The sequence below is a fragment of the Neopelma chrysocephalum genome, unplaced genomic scaffold (genome assembly GCF_003984885.1).
Source record: "Neopelma chrysocephalum unplaced genomic scaffold, ASM398488v2 Primary Assembly neopelma1_106, whole genome shotgun sequence".
Lineage (NCBI taxonomy): Eukaryota > Metazoa > Chordata > Aves > Passeriformes > Pipridae > Neopelma > Neopelma chrysocephalum.
The window spans coordinates 136,128-145,192 of NW_020897770.1; the positions used below are offsets into that span (position 1 = coordinate 136,128).

At 63.9% G+C, this 9,065-nt stretch overlaps 3 protein-coding genes across 3 annotated transcripts; all 3 read right to left on the reverse strand.

The window, feature by feature from the left end:
• Positions 1-514: 514 nt before the first annotated feature.
• Positions 515-1,719, reverse strand: LOC113973771 (interferon-induced transmembrane protein 5-like). Its single transcript, XM_027696268.1, has 2 exons — positions 1,561-1,719; positions 515-753 (listed from the first exon to the last, which is right to left on the reverse strand). Exons 1-2 carry the CDS (start codon positions 1,717-1,719, stop codon positions 535-537), a joined length of 378 nt encoding a protein of 125 aa, XP_027552069.1. The 3' UTR covers positions 515-534.
• A 764-nt stretch (positions 1,720-2,483) lies between these two features.
• On the reverse strand, positions 2,484-3,774 carry LOC113973773 (interferon-induced transmembrane protein 5-like). Its single transcript, XM_027696270.1, has 2 exons — positions 3,586-3,774; positions 2,484-2,923 (listed from the first exon to the last, which is right to left on the reverse strand). Exons 1-2 carry the CDS (start codon positions 3,772-3,774, stop codon positions 2,753-2,755), a joined length of 360 nt encoding a protein of 119 aa, XP_027552071.1. The 3' UTR covers positions 2,484-2,752.
• A 2,034-nt stretch (positions 3,775-5,808) lies between these two features.
• On the reverse strand, positions 5,809-7,337 carry LOC113973772 (interferon-induced transmembrane protein 1-like). Its single transcript, XM_027696269.1, has 2 exons — positions 6,763-7,337; positions 5,809-6,348 (listed from the first exon to the last, which is right to left on the reverse strand). The coding sequence occupies exons 1-2, from the start codon at positions 6,970-6,972 to the stop codon at positions 6,157-6,159; spliced, it is 402 nt and encodes a 133-aa protein (XP_027552070.1). The 5' UTR covers positions 6,973-7,337; the 3' UTR covers positions 5,809-6,156.
• Positions 7,338-9,065: the final 1,728 nt, after the last annotated feature.

Here is a 9,065-nt window from a genome sequence, read left to right on the forward strand (position 1 = left end):
AGCATGTTCCCATGGGGCCAAGGGGCTTCTCTGCTCCCTCCCCTCCTCGGTCACGGGGGTCCCGGTGGTCGTGGGGATTGCGGCATCTCCTTGCTGCAGGGAGCCCCACTGGAGCCAAAAATCCTTGTTTACGTTTTTCCTTCGGCACCCCCCTCACCCCCCCCTCCTCCACAGGCAGAAACTCACGCTGTGTGAAACATTTAATGATTTAAATAGTGATCACGGAAGCTGGAGGGAGGCTGAGCTCCACACAGGGGGATAACGGGAGATAAAAAAAAAACAACCAGGATAAATGAAAATAACTGCTCTGCCCCCAAAGCGTGGCGGGGAGCAGGGTCAGGCCAGGCAGGGAGGGGTCACAGCGGTGGGGGAGAAGCCCCTGGGGCTGCCCCCACCACAACCGGGCCACGCCGTGCCCGGTGGGTGTCAGAGCTGGTGGCCGTGGCCTGGGGTGGCAGAGAGGGGTGGTGGCCCTATTTTGGGGAGCCACCAGCGACGCGAAGGGGGTTCCACAAGCCCTTCACCCGGCCCCCATCAGTGGTCCTCGTCGTCCCTCCCGCTGAACTGGTAAGTGAAGAAGCCGACGGAGTCCTGGGCGAGCTTGGAGAGGTGGATGACGCCGGTGACGACGAGGGCGACGATCAGCAGTGGCAGCACCACGCTGCCCGCCGTGGCCAGGGCGTTGTAGCACCGGGCCTTGGAGCTGAAGTGCCGAGCGGCTTCCACGTCCCCAGACACCTTCCGGTCCCGCGCCTGCAACGGGAGGACAGACCCCTCCTGCAGCCCCTTCTCTCAGCCCCCTTCCCCTCAACCCCCTTCCCACATCCATCTCCTGCAGCCCCTTTCCTCAGCCCCCTTTTCCTCAGCCCTTTTCCTGCAGCCCCCTCCTGTGCCTCTCCCAGCCTCGCTCCAGGGCTTTAGTCCCCTTGCAGCCCACAGTTTAGCCATCCATCCATCCATCCATCCATCCATCCATCTGTCCCAGGCTGCCCCTGTTCCACACGCTCCCGTTCCCTTCTGGCTCCACTTCCTTTGCCTCTGGGATTTTCCCTCCTGCTTCCTCCAAAGCCTCACTGGCACCAGCTCCTTCTTGCCCCCATCTTTCTGTTCTGGTCTGGTCAAGCTGGAGCTGGGATTTTTCCTCCTGCTTCCTCCGGAGCCCCACTGGCTCCAGCTCCTGCTTGCCCCCATCTTTCCACCCTGCTCCGGTCCAGCTGGAGCTGCTCCTGCCAAAGGGCTGGGGCGGGCGCCTGGGAACATCACAGCCCCCACGGCACTTTCTAGGATGAAGCAGGTGGTCCTTGGAGTGTGGGCGGGGGGCTGTGGTTATCCAGGAGGTCCCACAACGTCCCTGATAGGTGGCAGGAACACAGCAGGGAGGATTCACCAGTTGCCAGCATCACTTGCCTCTGGCGGGTGTTGGGCTCCCTCCCCCCTATCCCACCCCCCCAGGAGTTATCCCAGGTGCTCCGTGCCTCCTCGGCAATCCCTCCCTTGGCATCTAGGTGGCGAGGGTTTCCCGGAGACCCCAAACGCTCCTGTCCTGCCGGGTGCCTGTACCTTGACGGCGAAGGCGAGCGCCACGAAGCCCAGGCAGCAGAAATTCATGTAGAGGGTGTTGAAGATGGCCCAGACGAGGTGGTCGCGGGGCGGGGGGGCGGCGGGCGGCGGTCCACGCTTGCGGTGCGGCTCGTCCTCCCGCGGGTACGACGTGTCCATGGCCACGGAGAGGGGCACCCGCGGCTCCAGCAGCCTGAGGGGAGCACGGCTGGGCACCTCTTATATAGCCCTGCTCCGCTAAATATAAACCTGGGAAATTACAGCTCTGCGGGATGCGGTTGTCCAACAAGGCCGGGCTGGGAGCTGGGAGAAGCACTGGGATGGCAAGCCTGGGAAAGCTTTTTATAGCCAGCTTTCCCGCCTGGATGAGGGGCATGGATGGCTCCAGCGTGGGCAGTGCACGGCGATGGAGCTGTGAGGTGACTCCAACACCGTCTGAGGATCATCCCAAGACTGATCCTCGGTTCCAGGACCCTCGTGGCGCTGGCTGGCACCGGGACCTCCAGCCCCAACCCTCCAGGTGAGCTGGGCAGGGCAGACCCCTCCTTGGCAGCACCTTTGGGCTACGGGATGGATGAAATGGCAGGTTAATAGGGAAAGGTGGAAGAGCTGCATCCATGGGGTCCCTGGAAGTCGGGGGGAGAGGGCGCTGCAGGGTGATGGGGGGGGGTGTGGGCAGCCAAAAATCACGGAGGGTCTTTAATTTCCTTCTTTTGCCACACCTGAGATTTTGGAAAGGAATTTCCTTGGGATCTGGGCTGGAAGCACTCTGCCCTGCGGCGGGATGGAGGCAGGGCAAGGAGGAGGAGGAAGAGGAGGAGGAGAAGAATAAAGAGGAGGAGGAAGAGAAGGAGGAGGGTCCCACGAAGTCGTGCGAGGACCCTCTACTCTGTCCCGTGGTGAATGAGGTGACAACGAGGGGATTTGGCAGGACGAGCTTTATTGGTGGCAGCAGGGACTGACAGGTGTGTCACAGGTGCCAGGAAGCGCAAGAGCAGAGAAAGGGGGGGGGGGCTGCCTCCCCACGCCCCCCGCCGGGCCGCCCCATCCCCTCCCGCGGCTGTGCGGGGACACCCGGAGGGCAGCAGCGAGGAGACGGGGCTCAATCCCCTCGCCCCCGCGCCCCGAGCGGGCACATTTGCGGGGCGGGAGGAGGGGGAGAAGCCCCCCGCGGGTGGGGGCCAGGCGGCGGTCAGGGGTTCTCGAGTTCGATTTCCAGGAAGACGGTGAGGATGATGACGAGGATGATGAAGCCCACCAACACGAGGGTTGCCAGCACGGAGCAGATGATGTTTGCCACCCTGGCGCGGGAGCTGTGACGCCGGGCACCCTCCAGGTCCCCCAGCAACTTGCAGTCACGGGCCTGGGGGGTAAATGAGGGGGCTCAGAATGGGGGGAACTGGTTGGGGGCCCAACCCGGCCCCGGGGGCGGCTGCGGGGTTGTGCTGGGACCCCAGGGCTGTGTCACCCGGGGCAGGGGGGGAAGCCGCCGGGCACTGCCTGTTCCTCCACCCGCCCGGCAGTCACGGCACTGGGTGGTGCAGGCTCGGGGGGGGGCACACAGCACTGGGGTCCCGGGGCGGGGAGAAAGTGGGGGGTTGGAGATGAGAGAGCGGATCTGGGGTCCAGGGTAGGAGATGGAATATGGGGACCGGGGTGGTGTCAGGGAGGGCTGGGTCGGGGTGGAAAGGACTGGAGGGTCCCGAGGGGAGGGAAAGGTCTGAGTCGGGCTGGGTCGGGGGCTCCCGAGTCGGGGAGGGGGTCGGGACATGTCGGGGGGTCCCTGGCTGGGTGGGGGGGTCCTGGGTCGGGGAGAGCGTCGGGACATGTCGGACATCCCGAGCCGGATTGGGTCAGGGCGTCCCAAGCCGGGGAGGAGGTCGGGATGTGCCGGGGGTCCTGTGCCGGGCTCCGTCGCGGGGTCCTGGGAGGAGCTGGCTGGGGGTCGCTCTGGATGAGGCGTCCCGGGGCCGATCAGGGCTAGATCCAGGGTGTCGGGTGGGGGTCCCTGGTCGCCCCCCTCACCTTGATGGAGTAGACGAGCGGGGGGAAGCCGAGGCAGCCCAGCCCGGCCACCGCGCCCCACAGCACCACGTTGAACAGCGACCAGAGCACATAGTCCCGGGGCGGCGGGTCCGCCCGAGGACCGGGGGGAGCCGACCCCCAGCCGGAGGACTGCAGTGGGATGGACACGTCCGCCTGTCGGGTCTCCATGGCCGGGAATGAGCTCCTGGAACTGGAATGGAGCGCGCCCAGGGCGGGGGATTGGCCCCGCACCGCCCCGCGCGGGGGGGGGATGACACACGGCCACCCGGGACCCCGACCCCTCCTGGGCTGGGGGTGCAGGGCAGCTCTGGGGCTTCGGGGGAGCTTAAGGGGACTCGAGAGGTTCCGAGGGGAGCCTGGGGGCTCCAGGGAACCCTGTGGGGCTCCAATGGGATTTGGGGACTTTGGGGGGCTTAAAGGGTCTTGGGGGCTGTGAAACGACTCTGAGGAGATTTTGGGGACTCTGAGGGGACTTGAGGGGTCTCCAAGGGAGCCTGGGGACTCTAAGGGCACTTGGGGGAATCCAGGGGGGCTTGGGAACTTTGGGGGGATTCAAAGAGACTTTTGGGACTCCAAGGGAACTCTGGGGGACCTTATGGACTCCAAGGGGACTCAAGGGGACTTTGGGGATTCCAAGGTGATTTGAGGGGACTTTGTGGACCCCAAGGGGATTTGAGGGGACTCTGGGGACTCTGAGTGGAGTCCATAGGACTTTGAGGTTGGAGTGGACAGACTGGAGGGAGCTCTCCATGGCAGCCCGGTGTGGTCACAGGCTGGAAGAAGGTTTTGCTGGTGGCTGGTTTGCACTGGGAAAGGGTCAATTTTTTCCATGTTGGTTTGTATGGGGCTGCACTTTGGATTTGTGCTGGAAGCTGTTGATAGAAACAGGGAGCAGGAGGAAGAGGGGATCTCAGAGCAACGGCCTTTGGTGTCCCAAGTCCCCATTGGATGTGCTGGGATTTGGGCAGGCCAAGGGTGGGGCTAGGCAGGCAGCATATTCCCCTTTGCAGCAAGGAGCCCGTGTTTTCCGGGAAGAAGTGGAGCAAAAAAATGATTCACTGGGCGCTCAGTGCCAGGGATCCTGCAACAATTACCCGCTGTGTCTGTGAGTGGGATTTCTGACATCTTACGAATGCAGCGTCCTGCCAGGAACCCGAAGTTCTTCGGGGAGAGGGAAAAACAGGGTTTTGTTCCCATCCTTGTGGGGCCCCAGCCCCGAGGACCAGGGCCTGCCGAGGGGAGGGCGAGGAGCACGGAGGGGAAGGGGGAAAGCAGGACAGCTGCATAGCTGAAGCTCTGCCAGATGGACTCGGGCCGGGATTTTCCGCGGTCCCTGCGCGGGTCACTCCGGACGCCGCCGGGGCCGGGCAGCGAGCGGCACGTGCGGCGGCCGGAGGCGCGAGGATCGCTGCCTGCTGCCCTGCCAGCTCTCCCGGCGAGGGGACAGGGATGGCTGGCCCTCCGTGTGGCTTCCACCAAGCACAGCTCCCTCCCCCCCCCCCCCCAACCCGGGGGGGGCCCCCCCCCCGGCCCCCCCCCCCCCCCCCCCCCCCCCCCCCCCCCCCCCGCAGGATGGAGAGAGTAATTGTGAGGAAACTGGTGTGCTGAGGTGAAACATTGAAACCAAAAGCCGTGCACGCCAGCAAGACACATCATTTGTTCCCTGCTTTGCATGGCAGCTGTTCCCGGGACAGCCGGGCTCCTATCTGCGAACCTTACCAGTGTCCCAAATCACCGAGGAATCCAGCCCCGGGAGATGTGCAGCAAGGCCAGTCGGGATGGAGCCACAGCACCCACCACCCCCTTCCCTCCGGGAGCCTCTCCAGCCCCGCTGTCCTGCACAGTCACGTTCCAGTTCATCCCACTCAAGCCCTTTGCACATCCTGCCTCCCCCAGTCCAGCTAATCCTCAGCTCTGCTTGTTCCCAGCCCTCCCTGAGGGCCGGTGAGGGCAGGGGTGCTCTGGGTGACACCCTGGCACAGGTGAGGTTCTCCTCCCATCCTCGGGGTGACCCTATGGGTGCAGTATCCGCGTTCATGGAGCCGGGTGTGTCCCCGAGCATTGTTTCTGCGATGAGAGACAATTTCCCTCCCCGCCCCCCCCAGGCACCTCCAGCTGCCGATGTTGTTTCTTAACTAGCCACACTGCGGTGGGGGGGGGGACCCTAAACCTCTTCCTGCCGAAATAAAACCGAGCCGGGGCTAAAGTGAAAGAAATCTTTATTTGAACCAGGTTTTCTCCAAACAAAGTGCTCCTCCCGGGGATTGTTTCGGGTCAGCTGGGGCTCCAAACCCAGAGCAAAGCAGCAAGCAGGTCACAGCCGTTTTGGGGGTGCTCAGCTCCCACCTGAGGAGGGGTGTCCGCCCCCAGGCACTTCCAGCATCAGCAAGGGCTCAACAACAGCTTTGGGCAATGAGGAGAGTGGGACAGGACCCCGGCGGGCCCCAGGGGCACCCCCTGGCGCTGAGGGGGTGAGTGGAGCTCCTGGCAGGCACTGCGGGAACTAATTGCCTGTGGAGCAAGGAGGTGCTAAGTGGGGTTGGGGTAGCGTTAGCCGTAGTTGTTGCTGTAGTTGTTGTAGTTGAAGCGGTTCGCTGCGGTGCTGAACACCACGGCGACGACGATGATTACGATGATGACGGCGATGATGTTGATCACCAGGGCCGTGATGTTCAGGCACTTGGCCGTGGAGCCGTAGCTCAGGGCCCCGCTGTGGTCACCCAGCACTTTGCGGTCCCTGGACTGTGGGGAGGCAGAGGGGAGAGTCAGTGGGGTCGGAGGGGGGTGGCCCCGGGGGGCTCAAGGCTGCAGGCAGGTGTGAGAGGTGCTGGAGGTTGCCACTCTGGGCTAAATTCCCCCAAAACACCAGGGGTACTCCAGGACACTGTGGGGCCAGGGCTCCATGGAGAGGGGGCTCTGTGGGGTCCACGAGGGCTCTGTGGGGCCAGGAGTCCATGGAGAGGGGGCTCTGTGGGGTCCACGGGGCACTCTCTGGTCTGGGGCTTGTGGGGTCCACTGGACACCCCCCGAACTAAAGCTTTGTGAGGTCCGTGGCTCTCCCTGGGGTCAGGCATTCTGTGGGCTCTATGGGGGCTCTGTGGGGTCCCCGCGGCTTCCCCCAACCCCCAGCCTTCCCCCCCCCGCCGAGTCCCTCACCTTGACGGAGAAGAAGAATGCCAGGAACCCGAGGCAGCAGATGTTGCCGTACAGGGTGGTGAAGAGGGACCAGACCAGGTGGTCTCGGGGGGGAGGCGGCTGCTCCTCCTCCACCGTCACCGTCGTGCTCGTCTTGGGCATCTCGTTCATGTTCATCCCCGTCGGCAGCACCTCGTAGGGCGGCAGCGTCTGCTCCATCCTGAGGCTCATGCACACCGGCGGCGCCACAGGGAAAACGGCGTCGTCGAGGAGGAGGTGGCACTGGGGGGAGGCGGTCTCGTCGACGGCTGTTTCGTTTCCTCAAGATTGAGGATGGGGCGGGAAAAGGCCGCCCCTCCGGACGTCCCGGTAAGGGCGGGAAAAACCCCGGACCCGTTTTCCTCGTCCCCTCCTTTATCCCTTTTTCTATACCTCTTTCCTTGTTCCCCTCTTTATGCCTTTCTTTGCCCCTTTCCCCTCTCCTTTCTTTGCCCCTTCATTTGCCCCCCTCTTTCCTTGTCTACATCTTTACCTGTTCTTTGCCCCCTTTTCACTTTACCCTGTTCTTTCCCTTCTCTTTCTTTGTCCTCTTCCTTTCCTGTCCCTTTCCTGGTCCCCTTTTTTGACCCCTTTCCTTCTGTCCAACCTTTATCCCATTCTTTTCCCTGTCTTTTTTTTTTCTGCATTCTTAGTTGTCCTCTTCTTCCCTTGGCCCCTTCTTTACCCCCTTTTTTGCTCACTTTTTCCTCCTCCCTCTTTCTTTACCCCATTCTTTCCCCTTCTTTCTGTACCCCCTTCTTTGCTCCTTCTCTTTCCTTGGCCCTATTTTGTCCCCGTCCTTGTCCTCCTCCAGATGGCCACCTGGGGACAACTGTGAGCGTTTTGGGGTGCGTGAAGAACAGATCCTAAATAGGGTCCCCTCCACACGGCACCGGCCCCTCCCTCTGGCACCCCAGCCGCCCGCTGCCACAGTTTGGATTCTTGGGATGCAGCTCCATGGCCCCTGGAGTTTCCTCTTACTGAAATCCCCCTCCCCAGCTGTTGCTCCAACAGCCTTTATGGTGTGAGAGTGTTTGAACTGTGTTAATGCGCCTGAATCCGCCGGATACACCATCCTGTAAGGAGGCAATAACATTTTTCTGGCAAGTTCGGAGATGTTTGTGCTTAAATAAACCAAACAAGGACAGCCCGGTCCTGGAAACAGGGATTTGGTTTCTGAGAAGTGCAGCCCAGGGCTGCCCTCTAGTTTTCCCAGCCGCGAGTGTATTTTTCCCTGTAATAACTGATCACAGCGAGGAGGAGCCGCTGCCTCAGACTGTGGAACGGGAGAGGAGGGGAAAAATTCCATTGTTTTCACCGCTGCGCTGCGGAGGGAAGAACCAGCCCGCACATCGGTGCAGTGAGTTGTGGCCGGTCTCAGCCCGGCCCAGCACAGGCGGCTGGGGGGGCACAGGGCTGTGACCCCCGGGGTCTCTGCATCACGCGAGGGAGATCCTGGGGATCCCAGCACCCATGGAATCCCCGCATCCAGCGAGGGGGATCATGGGGATCCCAGCACCCAGTGTAGAGGATCCTGGGGATTCTGCTCCCCGCGGGATCCCCGCACCCAGCGGAGGGGCTGATCCGAGGTATCCTCGCACCCTATCCCGCAGGATCCCCGTCGGATCCCCGCACCCAGCGGGGGGGGCTGATCCGGAGTATCCCCGCACCCCATCCCGCGGGATCCCCGCACCCAGCGAGGGGACTGATCCGGGGTATCCCCGCACCCCATCCTGCGGTATCCCCGCACCCAGCGGGGGGACTGATCCGGGGTATCCCCGCACCCCATCCCGCGGGATCCCGCATCCAGCGGCAGATCCCGCACTGGAGAGCGGGAATCGCGCCCTCCCGTGGACAGGGCCGGGCACTGCAGCCTCCGCCGCTGCCGCCGGGGAACGCACCATCCCCACTGCGGGGGGGGTACGGCTCGGGGAGCGGCCCCGCCGAAGCCCCGCGTCACCAATCGCGCCGACCCCTCCGGCCCCGCGGCACGGAGATCCCGTTCGCTTCCGCCTCGCCGCCGCGCAGGGCCGAGGGTAGAGCCGGGAACGGGGCCGGGACACACGGTCCCGGGGTGCCCGGTCCCCTCCTCCCCCCCTCGGGCCCCGCATGGCCCGGCCCGCGGCGCCCCGGGGGGCTGCCGCCCGTTGGCGTGGAGACGCGCGGCGCCTCCGCAGGCCCCGCCCCCGCGGGGCGCCCATTGGCGGCGGGCCCGCGACGGGGCGCGGCGATTGGCCGGCGGCGCCGTTGCTCGGTTGCCGTAGGTCATCTCCCGTGTGGCGCTA